General features: G+C 35.4%; 1 protein-coding gene across 1 annotated transcript; it reads left to right on the top strand.

The window, feature by feature from the left end:
• The first annotated feature begins 4,106 nt into the window (after positions 1–4,106).
• Positions 4,107–19,761, top strand: LOC127636476 (ubiquitin-fold modifier 1-like). The gene is made up of 6 exons (XM_052116948.1): positions 4,107–4,325; positions 4,428–4,484; positions 5,888–5,945; positions 10,866–10,905; positions 12,512–12,544; positions 18,391–19,761. Coding segments are annotated over exons 1-6 (273 nt in total). The 5' UTR covers positions 4,107–4,323; the 3' UTR covers positions 18,474–19,761.
• The last annotated feature ends 274 nt before the right edge of the window (positions 19,762–20,035 follow it).

Raw genomic sequence — 20,035 nt, 5'->3', positions numbered from 1 at the left:
GCACTTGAATTGATTGTTAAACTGGCATTATAGGGTTTACTGTTATGTCATCATGGCAAAGAAGTTGTAAAATTGGATTTTACTTCACACAAAAAAGGTTAATAAGTGATTTTAATCACACAAAAAAATCATGTTAATAGATACATTTTATATCCTGTGGCTAAATGTTTGAAACAGTGAATATTTAAACATTTACGGTTTGGCCACATTCACTTCCATTGTAAGTACTTCATTGTAGTTTTTTAAAGATAGTAAAGGTAAAGGTAATCAACATTATGTCACAAATGCTGTTGATTGAGCTTAACTGCTCTGCTGAACACAAACAAAGATTTTTAGAACAATATCTCAGTTCTGTAGGTCCATACAATGTAAGTGAATGGTGACTAGATCTTTGAAGGTCCAAAAAACCTATAAAGTCAGCATAAAAGTAATCCATAAAACACCAGTAAATCCATATTTTCAGAAGCGATATAGGTGTGAGTAAGCAACAGATCCATATTTAAGACCTTTTTTATTATGAATTTCAACTTTCTTCTTTTGTTTTTGTCTTTGTGCATATCACCACCTACAGGGCAGGGAGGAGAATTTATAGTAAAAAATAAAGGTTCTATGGATTACTTTTATTCTGTCCTTATGTGGTTTTTGGACTTTCAAAGTTCTGGTCACCATTTACTTGCATTGTATGGACCTACAGAGCTGAAATATTCTTCTATAAATCTTTGTTTGTGTTCAGCAGAAGAGAGAAAGTCATACACATCTGGGATGATGATAGGGTGAGTAAAAGATAAGATTCATTTTTGGGTGAACTATCCCTTTATGGATTAGAGCAAGTCTTTCCCACTGGAATTAATCAACATTAACAAATAAAACAGTTGAATCTTACTTAATTTGCTTTGGCCACATAAACACATCAGTTTATACAATTCAGCTGAAATAGAAACATGATCAAATATAAGAGAATATAGAGATAAACAATAAAGGGAAAGTAATAACAGTGAAGATCTGAAATACAAGCACTAAGAACACACTCTAAACAAAAATGAGGGGATAAAAGAATAGAGATAAGAGAACTTTGATTGTCACCATGGCACCATTTGTCCCCTGTTTGTTTTGTTCCAAGTGTCTTGATGTTTTTGCCCTCATGTGTTTCAGGTGCTGCTGGCATGCAAAAAAGAACCCTGATTGTTTCCATGGGAATGCTGATCATGCCAACTTTCAGTTGCGAGTGACACCTGACCCTTGTTTGTTCATGCCTATATTAATCCCCTCGTGTGTCCTTTGTTAGCTGTTGAATGTTTAATGTTGCTTAATGTTGAATGAATTTTTGAACATTGTTGTTTGATGTTGAGTACTAACTTCACTTTCTCTGCCAAGTTGGTCCTGTCTCGCGTATCTGGTGGTTGCCCGTGTGTCTGGTGTGTGGTTGCTTTCCACGGAGGATACCTCGTCTCTGCCGCATGTCGGGAGTTAAGATTGCCCATCTCTGTTGGGCGTTGTTCTGCACCTCACTGAGTTTCAGCGGAGGATTCTACAAATCTGTTCCTCACCCAGTGACTGCTTATTATTGCTGTTAATAAATCCTTTAAACTGGTCCTCTTCTCTTGAGTCTGTTTGTTCTCCCTATCGCTTGTTACATTGATGTAATAGTGGGATGCAGGTTCTTTACTCAATAAAAATGTAATTGCCATAAGTAATCCTTCAGGGTATGGTATGAGGGACACTTTCTGAATATAACTGACATGCATATTTAAAAAATAAGAAGCTGAAATTGCTATTAAAAATACTTATTTAAGTTTAATGCAAATCCAGTATTTAATACTTATCTCATTTTGTGACTAGCTGATTAATAAATCTTTAGTTTTGTATGGCTACTATAAGTTACAGAACATCATATACAATTATTTTACCAATAGATTTGTTTTTAATTTGTCTTGCTAGAAATGTAAATAAAAGAATATACTACTGTAGTTGTAATTCTCATTTAACTGTAACAGATCTGAATGTGTACCCACTACTGACATGCAAATTATTCTGATACAAAATGAACTGTGCTTGAAATAAATTCACCTTAGAAACAACTTCTTAACCAATGTGCTTTCTGTCTTCAGGTATCATAGCTGCTATCATTGTAAGATTGTCTATGCAAAGGTTATCTGACATTTTTGAGCACTCTGTATCTCATCCCCATCACCACAGGTACTGCACAGCTGCTTGTCACCATTGGGTTTATGGTGATTCACTATATGCTTTGGCATGGCACACAATAACAAGGGACACAAAATGCTCAGGAAATTCCATCTGGAGATATTTAGCAAAGAGAAGAAGGGATTTTTGTTCAAATGTCTTGCTGTGTCTGAAATATTAATTTGCCTTTTTTTTGTGTGTGTGTTTTTTACAATTTAAATTGCAATTTCATTTTGTACATTTTTTCTTTATTTCACTCTCAACCTAATGGAGTCTAAGTGGTCTCAATGCACAATAGCTAACATCTAATGTAAAACATCATTATTATTTTTCAGTAAAGAAGCAAAGATGCTATTCTCTGGTTGGTATTCAGCCAAACAACTTTTTCAGGTTTACTTAAGTGGTTTCAATACCTGTGACAAAAGTGTAATGGACTCCAGCAGAATTGTCTGTGTCTAGTGTATTTGGGTTTAGAGTCACACAGAGAAGACTGTTTTCTCAACACCCACATGTCCCTCTAGGGAAGCTACTGGCAGTGTGCCCTTTGGTGCCAGCAACAGGGTTAGGTTTATGAGGATGACTCATGACACTCCAGTTAGCTTAGAGATCTCTGTGAATCCATCAGCCGCCAACGTAAAGCTTACATTTGAGACCAGCTAGAAAATAGACCTTTGTGCTGAACAGATTAAAGTACAAATATCCAGTCCCTGCTGATTGTTAATTGGGCCTATGTGGGCTTTTGCATATGAAAAAAGGAAGCTTGATAATTACATGCGGGTCTATTTTCATCTGTGCTGCTATTCACTGGTCTATATAATATAGACTAATTTAAACCTGTGGCTCATATTGAGCTGATGAAATCCTAACAAGAATACACTAATCCAATCCAATAATCTTTATTGCCTCTTCAGAACCTCTGTCTAGTTTTACTGATAAAAATTGTGAAATGAGACACACAAGTTTCCCAAAATGAAAGCGGTAAGATGCAAAAGGCTCCTTTCTGAACAAACGGATGCGATGACTGTAATCAAGCACAACAATTAAAGTGTTCAGTTATTATTTCATTTGTAAATGACGTTTAGTGAAAGCTATTTCAAAATAGAAATTACAGTAATATACTCAATACATATTGTACACAACACAATTACAGGGATACCCAAAAAGCAATTCTCTCACCTTCTCACCTTCATGCCATCCCAGATGTGTTTGACTTTCTTTCTTTTGCAGAACACAAACAAAGATTTTTAGAAGAATATTTCAGGTCTTTACAATGCAAGTGAATCTCCAAAAATCACATAAAGGAAACATATATGTAATCCATAAGACTCCAGGGGTTATATCCATATCTTCAGAAACTATTTAACAGGTGTGAGTGCGAAACAGATAAAAATGTAAGTCCTTTTTTTCTTTACTCTAAATCTCCACTTTCACTTTTACATATGGAAGTCACATGTGGTGCCTGTTTAGTTTCACTTTCATATCTAAAAGAAAAGTGAAAGTGGAGATTTACTGTATAAAAAAAATTAAAAAATACAAATAAAAATCTATATTTATTTGTTTCTTACCCAAACCTATCAAATCACTTCCCTAAGATATGGATTGAAACACTGGATTGCTTTATGTTATTTTTGGAGCTACAATAGTCAGATCACCATTCACTTGGCCTACAAAGCTGCGATATTCTTCTAAATATCTTTGTTTGTGTTCTGCTGAAGAAAGAAAATCTTACACATCTGGGATGCATGACAGTAAATGATGAGAGAAATGATTTTTTTGGGTGAACTATCCCTTTAATTCCATTTTTTGCACGTGTGAAACGTGGGCGGTGCATTAACAACACGCTTTACGGTAAAAAACAAAACAAAACAAAAAAAAAAAAACATATTAGGTAGGCTTTAAGCTTGCCTGACTGAAAATTACTAAAGCCGAAAGGATTGAAATTGTACCTGCTCATTAATTGAAATGATCTAAAAGATAGTTATATGAACTAATAGATTAAATATAATAAACTCTGACACAAGCAGAGAGAAAAATAAGGAAAAGAGAAAGGTCTATCGAACAGATGACGTGTCTTATCGGGTCTTTGCAGCTTCCTGGTCTATGTAAACAGTGTGCAGCGCTCTTATACAAATCTAGAAAATGTAAGTAAAACTATTTATCACTTTAAAAACACTTTATTTGCTATCCATATTTATTTCATGTGTAAATATGCCTCAGTTAATATGTTTCTCTGTCTGTATTAGGTCGAAAGTAACGTTTAAAATCACTCTGACGTCGGACCCTCGGTTACCTTATAAAGTGTGAGTGACAGATCAGCATTCAACACAGGACAGTACATCAACATTTATATTCAACACCCAAAACTCCATCAGCGTTATATTTCTCCTTTAACTCTCATTGAACGCCATAAACATTAATATTCACTTTACAGTTACATATATACATCAACATATTCCACATCATTAACATTATATTTCTGTTTTATTGATCAGAATTCAACATATTACACACTATAAACATGAATATTCCTGTTTTAACTGTTTCATAATCCAGAAATCAACATATTGTACATCATAAACATGATTATTCCTACTTTTACTGTTAGCATTCCACATTATTAACACACACACACACACACACACACACACACACACACACATATATATGCTTTAGCTGTTGTGTCAGTCCTGATTTGAGTGGTTCTAATAGTAGCATTGATTATTATGTGCTCTGCTCTCAGCTAAGGTTTCTGTAATGCTGGATGAGCTGAATACAGTTATTTTACGTGATTAGTTAATTCAGTAGTTTATTCTTCTTTATTTCATTCATCAAATAATAGCATAAAATCAGGGAATTACAGTACATTGTGCCAGGACCACTGTTGAATTTGGCCTTAGCTGTTAGCTGCAAGTCCGTGCATTTAGACAGTTGTTCTTATTTTATACCATATTGATTGCAATCAGTGTTAGCGTGGTCTGTGGTAGTCCAACATGCTGTGTTTGCATTGTAGTGTGTGACGGCTTGGTCAGTGCTGGTACTGTTGATGGCCACAGGCTGGACTGAAGGTTGAGTGGGTGTGAGTGGTCTGCTCTCAAGTGTCATTCAGATTGGATTGACACCTGCAGTGCTGGTCACCTGCTAGTTTGATTGATTTAACATGTGGCCAAGTTTTTTGCAAATTTGATTGTGCTCTGTGAGTTGCCATTGCAGACATGAGCTTGTTAAAATGACTGCAGCTTAATGTCTCTAAGTGATGGCAGAAGAAAATTATATTACTTGGAATTCAGGTAATATAGGGGCAATTTCATGGATGGGCATATGCATACATATATCAATCGTACCATGGAAAAATAAAGTTTTATGCATACATTTTCATTTATGTCTATATATATTTTACTGTATTAAAGCTATAATGAAACTTTTGAGGAAATTGCATTGTGTATCCACCTCACCCATATTTCATGGTTGCAAAAGAAGGATTTTCAGTTTTATTTTAAGAATTATAATTTACCAGAAAGACAAGGAAAATAATGTTTGAGAAATATATACATTCCTAAATCTAAACCTAAACTCATTAGATTTATAGTTTATGAATTTGTCATAATGATACAACACATTTTGTCAGAACTTTTTTAACAGGTGTAGTAGTTGTTCTTTTTGTTGTTTTATTGCACGGTTATTCATTGGCATTATTGTGTTTCAGATTAAGTGTGCCTGAGAGCACGCCGTTTACAGCAGTTTTAAAGTTTGCAGCAGAAGAGGTGAGTTGATTCATTATTCATCACTTGTGCTTTGAGTTGCAAAGGTATGAGATTTTCACGGTATGATAACAGTCTCAGAAAATTTCACGGTATTACGCAATTTCTATTATCAGTGAAAACAAAAGGGTTATTAAATTATTTTTGAGCAAACACTTTATTATAATTGAAACCATTTATTTTATTGAAGTATGTGTAAAAAAGTCTCCCTTTTGAAAATAAAATAAGTAGAAAAAATAAGAAAGCTAACAGAATTATAATAATAAATCAAATTATAAACATGATAAAAATGTAACTATAACATGTTAAATAACTAAAGCATGTTAGTTTGTATGTTAAATTAACTACTAAATAAAAATGACATCAGCTGTGTGAGCTTTTGAATTAATGTCCTATGATTATTAATAATTTACATATACTGTAGACAGCTCCTGTCTGTACCTTTATGTCAGTGGTTCTCAACTGGTTTTGCTTCAGGACAGATTTTACATTGAACATCAAGTGTTGACCTGCCATAGATTAAACATAACCTGTATTTAATATATCCTGGGTCGCATTTCCTTTTATGTTGCATAGTTTTGTTCATGGTTTTCCAGTACAAGGACATGCTTCAAGTGACATTATTTTTGTTGTTGATGTCAACGTTTGACTTTCAGTATGACTATGACTATGATAAATGATTACTGCAAGAATTAGATGAACATACAGGTGCAAAGGGACTTCAACATTTCTCTGTTGCACAAATAAAAAATACATATAAATATTTGTCTCTGGCTTACTTTTGCTCGCATGTCAATGATGCCGAGATGTACTTCTATAGTTAATTTAATCACTGAGAAGGTTTACCTGCTAAATTAGTAGCACCAAACATCACAAGCAGCCTCAAGAATGGACACAGAGTAGCCGTATAACACTTTTCCTTGAGCAGAATATTGCACTACAGATCACCAAGTTTGTTCAATGGGGAAAGCGAGACGTGCATGGTTGCCAGATTGCACAAAATAAGTATAACATTAGGTGGAATATTTCCAATTTGCGCAAGTGTAAATCTCAAACTGAGGGTGTTGCGTCTCTTATCTGTCAACCCTGAGCATGTTAAACACTTGTAGAGACGTGTTAGGTCCCAATGCAAGTTAACTGAAATATCCAATTAAAAAAAAGCTTTTACGATAAATGAGTTAATAAATGATAAATGATTAAACCATGTGGAGGGCCTGATCCGGACCGTGCGCTGTATGTTGCCCATGTCAGGGTTTAACAGTTCAATCGAGCAGATACGTCTTCAAATTTGTCCTTTTGCAGACGTCTTTGAAAAGGTATTTGGATTTGTTGAGATGTAGAGCAATGTTTTTGCTTCTGAGTTTTAATGTGTCTGTTTGAAATTAGTAACATGACATTAGAAAAATATGATTTTTCTTTTTGTGCTCTCAGAAGTCCTTGGTATTTCAGCTTTGAGTGATTGTAAAAATTAAGATTATGTAATTTTTCAGTAATTTCTTGCGCTTATTGGTGACTTGTCGAATAACAGAAAACTGATTGAATAACACCCCCCAATAGACTTTAGTCAATAGCATCAGTATGCATTATATGAATTTAAGGGATAATCCGTGTTCAATACAAGTTAACCTTAATTAATAGCACTTGTTTTGTAATATTCATTACCACACAAAAAATAATGTGACTTGTCCAGACTTTTCTTCATCCACTTTTCTCCCCAATTTGGAATGCCCAATTCCCACTTCGTACTAGGTCCTCGCGGTGGTGCAGTTACTCACCTCAGTCCGGTGTCGGAGGACAAGTCTCAGTTGCCTCCGCTTCTGAGACAGTCAATCAGTATCTTATCATGTGGCTAGTTTTGCATGACACCATGGAGACTCCCAGCATGTGGAGGCTCATGCTACTCTCTGCAATCCACGCACAACTTGTCACGCACACTATTGAATACTTAAACAACTTTACAGCTCTTCTGTTTGAACAGAATTAATATAAGGGCTTTTATTAAATTATAAGCTCCATATTTCTCACTTTTTAAACTCTCTGAAAATTGGTCTCATTCCCTTCCGTTGTAAATGCCTCACTGTAACCTCAATTTTGTTTTTTTAAAGGAGGTACGAGGTGAATAATACATTTTTTGTAAAGGAGGGTCGAGGTGAATAATCCAATACCATATTTTAGTCATGGTTGCTATTGTTAGGGCTGTCAATTGGGTAGAGAAACTAAATGAATATTTTGCCCTTAAATATTTTCTAAACTCAATTTTTAAAGTCAGACGTTTTTTAAATTGACATTATTTCCTTAGTCCACAAGAGGGCACATTGAATACATATAACCATACAGCACCATGTTATAATATTGCAAAGAACATTCCTGGCTGTTAAAAAACATTCCATTTTAAACTAATGTGCATATAAATAAAAAGTTTTAGTCTGTTCATATTCTCAAATTTTAAGTCAAAAGTAAGACGAGGAGGGAAACGCTTCATTAGGCAGTTCTGTGTTAGCATGGGGTTATACTTGCACTGGTGCCACAGTATATGCTACCAGAGTCTCAAAGACTCCCAGATAGCAGCGGTATTCGGCTGAAATTGGTGGTAAAGCGGCTCATGATCCCTGATCAGGGGCTGTTCATACAGATGGAACACAACAGAATGGAACGGAAGGCTAGGATTTCGAGACTGACTTTTTCAACTAGAACTCCTTTACAGACAAACCCATTGCTTAATCTGAGAAATGCTGCTAAGAGAGGAAGACGCAATGGCCAAAGACCTCAACCTACTCTAAGGGGCTGTTAACACCAAAAGCTTTTGCAACCATCAAGTTTTCCATTTGTTTTTCTTTGTAAACACACTAGATGAATGTCTTGAGCAGGAGCACTGTTTTTTAGATCCCGTGTCAAGTTAAAAATAACTTTAAAACACATCTTAAGGACAGTCCTAGTTACCGTCAAGCTTCAAAAAATGACAGAACCATAAAAGCACCATTAAAGTGTCCCTATGACTCATTTTAATTAAGGTCTCTATTGTGCAATAGCTTTGTGAATCTCAATAGACTGCGTTTAATAAATAAATATATACTCTGCATGCGCAGTGCACTTCAGTAAGCGAGCGGTGCTCTGTTGTGACACACACACACACATAAAGCATGCGCTGACTGATCATGCACTACTGTTGGTCACCGGCCATATTTGAGTGCTCCACACGAACTACACCTCAGATGTAGATGCTTGATAGTTCGGTTGGTTTATAACATGCATTGAGATGAGAACTGGAGGAGCAATCAACCAGACTTTGAATAAAATGTGTATTAAACCACTGTGAACTAGACCAAACACTCTAAGGTTACTGTCTTCCTGGAATGCTCCGTCAAAATAAAAGCCCCAGGGTTTTAAAGTTAAGAAATTACGACTGAAATAAATGACTATTGTATAATATAATTCAAATATTTGTTATTGTTAGGATTCTTCTTCTTCTTATTGTTGTTGTTCATTTTAACTAACTATTTTTTAAGTCCGGATAAAAATGTTAAACAAAAAAGTGTAAAGAGAACTGGTTTCTTTACTACACAAGACTTTCACTAGAATTACTGTTAATTTTGCTGTTGCATTATCAGAGTATTTAAAAGTTTTCTTAATAAGCTGCACAGTTTTTGTGTGAATGTTTTTGTTTTCTTTGTTTTATAATGTAATAATGTGTATTTAGATGTTTTTGTTTCTTTATATGTAGAAGAGTACACCAATCAGTTCCACACAGTTAGGTATAGATATTCTAAACTGATTAAGAAAAAAACAGTACTGGTATTGGAATCGATATCGGTATCAGCCGATTCTGAGAGTTCAGGTATTGGAATGGAATAGGAAGAGAAAAAGGGGTATTGGAGCATCCCTACATTTAAGACACATGTTTAGGCTTATCTCTGTGTCCACAGCCTCCTTTGTTAAAATGAGAACAGGATCAATGCAGAATCAGTTGAAACGGATTCGCTTTGAAACTGTAAGACCAATGATTGCTCACCTGAAAGATTGTGTTTAGCCTTAAACATTTTAGAAATGATCTAATAAAAAGTTGATAAAACCCTCTTTATTCCCTGTGGGCTCTCTGGTCTCCTTTACAGCAATATGGAGGGCACACAGACCCACAGCATGGCAGAATGACATTGCAGATTAGCTTGGGTCGTCGATTCTTTCTTGAAATAATGAAATTTCAAATCTGACAGCCTCATAATAGGAAGACATAATGCGTCAAGAGGAAGCCAGAAAGAATGACTAAATGCATAGAAAATGCACAGGCTCATTTTCAGCTTTTTCTTTGTGTTCTCAGAAGTCCTTGGTATTTCAGCTTTGAGTGATTGTAAAAATTAAGATTATGTAATTTTTTAGTAATCTCTTGCGCTTATTGGTGACTTGTCGAGTGACAAAAGGTCAGAAAAAAAAGAAAACTTATTGAATAAACCCCCCCAAAGTCTTTGTTAATAAACTAGTATGCATTTGTATCCAGAATTAGACATTGGTATTTACTTCAGGCAGCTGAAACAATTAAAACGTCTGTTTTCTAAATCTAAAAGAAATTTTCGCAGAAGCCAGGCGTGCCCCTTCCCATCGCTTTTGTGCTCTTAAGTGTGAAGAAATGCCTTAAAAGTGTCTGGAGAGTTTTTCAAAGCCCCTTCAGAATGGATTTGCAAATTGTTTTTACTTTCCACAGCTCTTTGTGACAGTGACACTTTCTTCTGCACAGAAAGTCCAGAATGTTCTTTCCTCGTGCCTCTACTCTTTAGTACTGACTCTTTAAATTACCTGATGTGAAGATTTTTCCCCGGCTTGACAGAGACATTTTGTGCAGGACTGTTGTTTATGTGAGGTGACTAACTGTCAGCCTGTATGGTTGATGGATGCAATAAAACAATTCCTCTTGTTTTCTTTCATTTAAAGTTTAAAGTGCCTGCAGCCACCAGTGCCATCATTACAAACGGTAAGTCATTTGTTTGTTTATTTGGGGATTGTGATAGTTATTACTGGTGTTTTCTGAGGCAGTTTTTGCTAGGAACATGAATTATGCCTATATTCCAGGTTGATTTGTGGCATAATGTTGAATACTTAATTTTGACTTGCACCTCCTTTTCTCTATATATATATATATATATATATATATATATATATATATATATATATGTATATATATGGTGTAGTGTAAGCTCTAGTAGGAAGTGACGAATGCAGAAGTGCAGAGGATAGAGGAAGCCAGTGAACACGCGGACGGCCGTTACCGAATCCCAGTGATTATAGTTTATAAAGTTATAAATATGGATATTTTTCTTACAAAAACGCATCGCTTCGCTTCAGAAGGCCTTTATTAACCCCCTGGAGCCGTATGTAGTACTTTTTTGATGGATAGATGATCTTTTTTGTGCTTCAAAATCTAAGGTACCATTCATTCCAATTATAAAGCTTGGAAGAGTCAGGATATTATTAATATAGCTCTGATTGTTTTTGGCTGAAAGAGGAAAGTCATATACAACTAGGATGGATTGAGGCTGAGTAAATTATGGGATCATTTAAATTTTTGGGTGAACTAACCCTTTAATATGATTTTAAAGTGATAAAATCGTTTACTAACCTTATCTGTGTGAAATTCTAAACGATGTAATGTCAACAAACTCAAAAAAATGTGTAAAAATTATGATTTTAACAACATTACAGCTCAAATAACACATGAGTTTTAGCAGAAAAATTTATGTAATTGCTTTTTATAAAATTATCAGCTTCACATTTCTGCCTTTTTAACCCTCAAAAAATTGGCCCCATTCACTTTCATTGTAAGTGCCTCTCTGTAACCTCAATTTTCTCTTTTTTTGCAAGTTGAAATTCATTTTTGTGGTTCTCAACATTATGCCACAAATGCTTTCGATTGAAATTAACTTGTATTGAACCCTAAAAACTGGTTTGTTAAGTAGAGGTGTGTTATATTATCACTTTTCTAAGTGAAAAGACTACGATTTTTTTTGCAGCCTGGCAGACGATAAAACGAAACCCAATAAAATCGAAAATTGAATCTAAGCCATAACTAGGGACCAGAATATCATAAAGACATGGGGGTGGGCTATTTTTTTTACTTTAGCCAGTAAGCAACCGACTAGCAACAACTTGGCAACCAACCACAACACCGTAGTATTGTGTTTGCGAATTTTGCATTAGCAAGCACCACTCACATTTTCTTCACTGATGTAGTAGTGACGTATTGTTTAACACCACGGAGATGTGATGAAGTTGATCCTGGCTTCTCATTCAGGCTAAATCAAGAGGTAATGCTGCGTTGTGTGTTCTTCTGTAATAATTATTGAAGAAATGATAAACTAAAAGCCATAACTCCCTGTTCTGGCCCAGCACAGACGGACAGTTCATGTAATTTAGAAAATTTGAAATGTGATTGTCCAGCATTTCGGTGGATCACCCACATCGAGGGTTTCTTTATGTGTTTACCCATCTGTCTGATATATTGATTGTATTTCATTGTGATTGTTTTGTAAATGTGCTCAGATGGCAATGTTGATGTTATCTCTAATACATTTTTTCTGTAGATGGCATCGGAATCAACCCCGCGCAGACAGCAGGTCAGTGTTGTTTCTTCACTTGGTCAAGGCTGCATTCTGGCTTTGTTCCCACTGCACACAAATCCATTTTAGTTTTCAAATTCGATCCAGCAACTCACTCACTCCTTCATATAGAATGGGTGGGTAAAAATTTTGATTTTGTGATGCATCTTGATCTTCATTTGAACAATCCCATTATCAATTCTTAAATTCCAAGATCAATGCAAGTAAAGCACTCGCATATATGAAAAAATTTTGCACTATGTAACTAAAAATGTCAGTGATTAGCCATTGGCTGTTAAATTTTCAGATTTCACTAGCGATTGAGTAGTATAATGGTGAAGAAGTTAAGCATCCTTTCACTGAGTCATTCCGTCTAATGTGTGTCCAAAGATGAGATCCACTCAATCAGTTTGTCATTGAATAAAGACTATTAGTATCCTTTCTGTTATTTATAGTCAGTTGTTGAACAAAAACAACAAAAATAGAAACATTTAATTCTAACCACACATTGCACAGATACGGTTAAGAAACCATGTGAGTCCTCTCTTTAATCCTCAACCAAAAATTGCTGACGCTCACTGAACTGCCAGTATTCTTAAAGAGACAGTGCCGTTTTAGCACTTGTTCTACAAGTCAATGTAAATACTTGCAAATAGCACAAATTATGCATGTAAACAATAAACATGTAACAAAATAAATATATGCAGTTAAATTTATGCACTTTCAAGTAGTGGACGACCGATTTATCGCCGAGTCCGATAAATCAGCCGATATTCAGAATTTTTTAATAACATTTTCCTGTTTGGCCGATTTGTTTCTTGTGGACTCTTGAGAATAGCCTGCTTGCATTTGAAGCATGTGAGACATGTAAACGATCATTCACGGTTCTTTTTGTTATTACGTGCCGTCGTGTTACTGCAATAATGGACACAGTCTCATTTAAAAGGTCTGCATATCAGATAGATATCAGATAGACGTGTTTGAGCTCAATGTTAAAGTGCTCGCCTGTTTCAGTCTCCCTTTCTCTACTCAACAGTTCCCTGTAGCTTTTAACTGTCTTGTCTAATGATAAAAAGGCAAATATCACTAAAACTAATATTATATACCATCTGCAAATATGCAGATATCTTGTTTAAACGGATATCATTCATGAACATCTCATTTAAACAGATGTAATAAGCAAACCTCACAAAACTTGAGCAGATCCAGCATCCTGTGAGAGCACTCATAAATGTTTCTCTGAAGCATGTATTCTAGCAGTCTCTCCTCACAGTTCCCTGTAACATTTAAAATGATGAAAGGCAAATATCAATAAAACTTCTATTATATACCATCTGCAAATATGCAGATATCTTGTTTAAACGGATATCATTCATGAACCTCACGAAAATTCTGTTTTCTTCCCATCGAGCGATCATCTGATATCTTCCTCTGAATCGTGTATTCTATCAGCTAGAATCAAAACTTCAGTATCAGGATCTAAAGTTCTGCTGATTCACAGATAATGACGCATGGGTGTAACTTCAAAGTAATAGCGCTTCACGTGTGCTCTAAGTAAATGTAATATTCACTGTGTACTATATGTGCAATTGCTTTGATTCGAAATTTATGAGAAAATGCGATTGCTAATGTGGACATGCCATCCATGGTTGCTGGACTACAGTGTGTACTGTTATTTCCTTCTTCCTAATATATTAACAATTTATTCATGGGCAAATAACTTCCAAAAAATGGATGACTAAACAGAAATCAGAAAAATCTACCATTTAAAATACAATATTTTCTTTTAGATTATCTTTTACAAAGTTATAGTCTAGTGTGAAATTGAGTAAATATAGTACTAAATAAGAGTTTATTCATTTCTTTGCAATTTTATGTTTATGTTATTTACTATATTAAATTGTGTGATATATCAGCCTATCGGCCACCCTGCTGTCTGGATCTCGGCATCAGCCATTAAACAACCTTTATTGGTCAATCGCTACTTTCAAGACATAATTTTTATTGGTGGAATATATAGAATATGTACATTTTTACAAGCTAAAATGTGACCAAAATGCTGAAAAACTAATGATAAAATAAAAAGTTTCATACCAAGTTAAAAGGTCCCCTGTATAATTAACAGCATTAGCTGAGAGAGAATTTCTTCCAAATGTAATCAAAACGGACATTATAACTGAAATATACCCAAATTAATCCGAATTTAATCGTAATTGAAACCAATTGATAGCTTGTGAGTCTAATCAAATCGGGAAATCTGTTATCAATACTGAGCCCTACTATGTAGTGAATTCTTATAATTTGCCAATTGCTATATAAGAAAAGAGTGAATAAAAATAAAGTGTATTCGGACACCACTTCAGACAATATTGTGCACTTGGTATGACTTGCGTCGCATCCCAAATGATGAAAAAATCGGCTTAAATTTCAATCTGACCATTAAGAATGAGACAAAGTCCAAAAGAAAAACATTTATTTTAACCATGTTTCAAACCAAAAATATATGTTATTTGTATCTTTGAATATTTTGCTGTTCAAACTACAAAACTAAATGGATTTGTTGTATAAAGTCCCAGCAGCATCTGGCTATAATGTCATTTTATAAACAAAAATTTGTTTTAATATATCCAAGGATTGTGCAAGACTTTGTTTCTTTAGTTCACCTTCTGTCAACCCTGATTAACTATACTATGTTGTTTACTTCATCTTGCCTGTGTTCTTTCATAGCAATCTTATGAAATGATTTCATCTCACTGTCAGCCGTTCACTTGTGTAACTGATATTTTCCCATTTCCCTGCCTGTCCTCCATAATCTTCTGCATGCAAATGCTAAGATGACTCGCTTCTTCTTACTGCCTGATATTGTTTATCTTTGTCCGCCTGGGGGACCTTTTGGGAGATCAGATGATATGCTGATAGAATCATTCAATAGGCCTTGAATGTAAATTTCACATATTACCTAATTAATATTGATGATGTGCCTCAATGATGCTTGTGCCAATAATATCAATCCCCTTAACTATGAGATTATTCCCATGACTAAATGTTTCTTTATAGATGTTTTCCATCCTAGTTTACTTGCCATTTAACATGGCAGCCTGCAACTAATCCATTTGCATTAATTACCTAAACTGTGGCATCTAATTTGTCCCGAACAGTTTAATAATGAAACTAAAATATTTTTACACTTCTCATAATAACATAAAAGATCTCTAACGTTGTTTTGTTCACCGTTGCTTCGGCAAAGCGTCTCTCACTCCCATTCAGTCCACAGTGTTTCCAACAGACCCTTTTAGTGCCTTTTTTCCAAAAAGCACCTAGCGACAAATCTAGTGACTTTTTGGACAAACCTTAGTTACTTTCTGTTGAAGAGAGTCGCCAGTACTGCCCCGCGAGCACAAGGTCTTGCTTTCCCACCGCAGGCACACCTCTCTCTGTGTTTACTCCATTCAGTGAGTGGCAGAGAGGAGCAACACTTTTAACTTTAAATGTACACAAAAAAGGAAACGATGTATCAGGATCTGTAATATGTTAACCCAATGGCGAACTGTCAGCAGGTTTTCACCTTTCTCAGCAATGTACTGCATGTAATCACATGGTAATGGGCCATAATATTTTAATCATGTCATGGGTTTAGCCCTTAATTGTCAGCTGAGCTGTAATAGATTAGTTTTATAGTAACCGCATGTTTAGCCTGACCCCAGTGTGTAGCAGGTTTTATGGAGAAGCCTGTACATTCAGTATTGCTCTGCAAGTTACTCAATCACATACTAAATATAACCTATATTCAGACATTTGAATATCCGATTTCTTTTTCACATGGTGAGTGAAATTCTTACAGGGTGTTGAACCAAGCAACAGCATGTCTTATAAGTGACCAAGTGTTTTCGTATCATTATGTGAAAGGCCAACCCAGTTTCATGACAAGTCTTAATAATAGTACAAGATTGAAAAATAGTACGAAATCAAACGAGTTTGCTCGCACAAAAAGGTACTACGTTTACTCTAGGGCTGGGCGATATGTAAAAAAATATTTGATCTGTAATTGCCTTAAAAAATATTGCGATATCTGATTATATCAAAACCCTTGTGTATCCCTTGTGTTCCCAAAATAATGCAGCCAAACGTGTTCTTATTGAAATTGTGTTTGTATTGCATTTCGTTAATATAGTTAATGCTGCCTAAAGAAAATGATATAGATCTCAATTTTAGGTTCAAGGTGAACGTTGTCTTGTATTATTTTATGATTTAATCACTTTCATCTTTGTTTCTTTAATGCAAAGACATATTTGTGCGAGCATGCAGAGTTGTTCACAATGCATGTTTAGCGCAAACTGCTCCATGGAAATAAAGCGAACTAATCTTTGGGCACCTCCTGAGATGGTCTTATATCTTTTTCAGCATTCTCATACATGACACTATTCTTGCAAACAGTTTTCAGTGGACTAAAACAGAGAAGAAAGAGTGATAAAAGTGTGATAACTTTTAACATGCACATGTACCACGAGACAAGCTCATGCTGTACGCCTCTGAACAAACGGCACATCAGACATGGGCATTAGCGGCTTTTCTTTTGTCTGTTCTTAAAAATATAATAATGTGTGTTTCTTCAAGCACATGTCTTTGTGTTTTACAGTATTTCTATCCATGTCATGTGTTTCAGTCGAGACGTGTTAGAGGTCGCCCACCACTGTTGCGAGTAGATGAGCAAAATTACCCATGCTTGAAATACCTGCTTTTTTTGGACAAGGATCTTGCGAAATAAGGAGCTGGATTCAGCATGTTGCATTTGGCGGGTGGCGTGTGCAAATTTCACACCCTGGGTTACTGTTTAATATATCTGGCGACTTCCCAGATCCATGGTTTTGCCATTTACCGATATTGTTGATCATCGTCTGTCAATGATTGTTGAAAATGGCATCAGAAGGCATTAAAATGGCATTTATAAGACATCGTTGATATCCTGTTGCATCGTCCTGTCGGCCAGTCCTAGTTTACTCCCAAAGAGAAAAATAAATGTAAAGTAAAACACCTTACCTAAGACTAAACGTAACAGTAAATTCTAACACCTTACCCAAACCCTAAACCTAACCATGGTTTTAATAGGAAAATAACTTGTTGGAATGAGTAACAAATGATGTTTCCTTTCTTAAATTAAAGTGTTGGATAGGAGGCTAGCTAAAATTTGATGCCTGTATTGTATCGATTTGAAATTCTGTTTGTTGATTGGTCAGTCTCTATAGGAATAAAAGTCATACCTTTTCATACAAGCCAAGTCATATGATATCTTCAATTTCGCCATCTTGTATAAATGATTATAAGTTATGTTGAAAGTTGGAAATGCCATTGTTTAACAAATGCTGATGAAAGCAGTAGTTGTTGACCTAGAGCTTTTCAATGGCCAATGCTGTGACCAATATCTAGAAAACAGCGTGGCTGAAAAAAAATTCTGAAATATGCTCAAAACGATGTAATCACTGAAAATAACGTTTGCATAAAATGCTGAAATGAACACATTTTACACAATAACCATTGATAACTATTATCCATTGACAAAGCTGTTGGTAGATTAAACCAGATTTATCAGCCAAGAAGACATTGTTTCGGCAAATGCCAAAAATAAGTGTGTGTGTGTGGCCGTATTCCAAGTCACTCAGGTCTTAATTCCTGCCCATTTCTCCTGCATTCAACACATTGACTACGAGAACTGATTGTTCGCCTACCATCTCATCTACCCAGACCTTGTCATGTGGCCTTGTTGGGAGATGATCAGCATTATTTGTTTAATTTTGGCTAATTGGTTTATACAGTATATATTACAGTGCATGCTGTGAGTAAACTACTATATCTCTCCAAATCTACAGGAAATGTGTTCCTGAAACACGGATCAGAGCTTCGCATCATTCCCAGAGATCGAGTTGGAGAAAGACACTGTCCAAGGATGTGACTGGCCAGTGAAGTTCTGTCACTGTTCTGTGCATTTATTGTCCGGCCTTGTCAACTCTCACCTGCTCTAACAAACACTGATGCAGTTACAAATCTGTCAGAGTGCCTCAGAGATCTTACAGTGCCCAACCTCCACCCACCAAAGGTCTATGTTTGCAGGACATAAATGACAAAGAACAATTATTTTTGTGCCCCAGAATTTAGAAAGACTAGATACAACTCTGGTCTCTCACAACACTTTCCATATTTTCTAGTGACGTTTCAGACGGTCTAGTTGTTTATGGTCATTGTATTCATAACACACATTTTCAAAATCAATTTAATGTCTTAAATGTGCCAAGTTTGCATCAGATTATTTCAAATACTGGTGATATATATATCATTACCACTTTAATGTTTATTTACCAGTGGTCGAAATGTATTTAATGTAAGATGAGGCAAATTGGCTGAAAACAGTGGTTGTCAGATAATAAAAATGTCAATGTGATGAAATTCATTACACTGCCATTTTGTAGGCCCCTAAATATATAAAAGTAGGGGTACACAATAAAGCTCTAAATAGGTTACAACACAAGCATTTCACAATAAACTTACTATGGAAAACCCATGTTTAGTGAATTAACATTATCTTCCCATAGGTATTAAAAATTGCAATGTTGCATAAATCAATTTGACGTCTCTGATTGTCATTTCTAAAAGTCCACATTCGTAACTTCACAAGTCACTCAAGTCAGCAGTTCTTTTCTTGCATTAAGGTTGAAAACCATCGCTTACTGCAAAATCTGAACAGAGCATTAGACTGATAAAGGACAGGCCTCTATCCTATGCACTTACACCCTGCATTAGTACTAGGCAGTGGAGGAGGTTCTCACTATTCTGTCGGATTTCATAATGGATCTTTCATTTGTTTTAATGAAAGAGCAGGCATGCAGTGCCCTTTCCCTGCCACTTATTACTGAGGAAAGGGGAGAAGTTCATTATAACAGCAAGGCCAACATTATTCAAACGCAGACATGCTACTCTGGATAACATTTGAAAAGGCATGGCTTGCCTCCAGCCTTATTTGGCAGGAAATTAGGCGGTTTGTTAATTAGCCATGGAGCAATTTGTGCTTTTACAGAAACGAATGAACTTGCTCACATAAATAATTATTTTTAAATAAATGTTATTACAAATACTCTTGTAGATGTATTTGCCTTGTGCTTTAAAAGAAGAAAGCTTTAAACACAATGTCTGTTTTTGTACTTTCCATTGTGCAATTCAAGACCTTTTGAACTTTTTGAATTGAATCGATTAAAATGAACAATGCTTTAACACTTGTAATGGAAAGGACAGATTTCAAAACAGGTGAGCAGTGATGTTGTCATTTGCATAAATTCAACTCCTCGTCATCTTTAAGAGGCGTACTTGAGCAAACGAATGACAGAACTGTTAAATATTAATGTTAGATGTTGATTTTATAAAAGTATTATAGACACAATTGTCTGTTCTGAGAGGGTTAAATGGACCATTGCCTGGCAACCTGTCCGTAAGAGTGTCGTCTTGAATTTGTAAGCTAAGCTA

This window comes from Xyrauchen texanus, chromosome 44 (assembly GCF_025860055.1).
Source record: "Xyrauchen texanus isolate HMW12.3.18 chromosome 44, RBS_HiC_50CHRs, whole genome shotgun sequence".
NCBI classification, from domain to species: domain Eukaryota; kingdom Metazoa; phylum Chordata; class Actinopteri; order Cypriniformes; family Catostomidae; genus Xyrauchen; species Xyrauchen texanus.
Note: the sequence above shows the minus strand (reverse complement) of the source record. Positions and strands in the feature narration are given on the sequence as shown.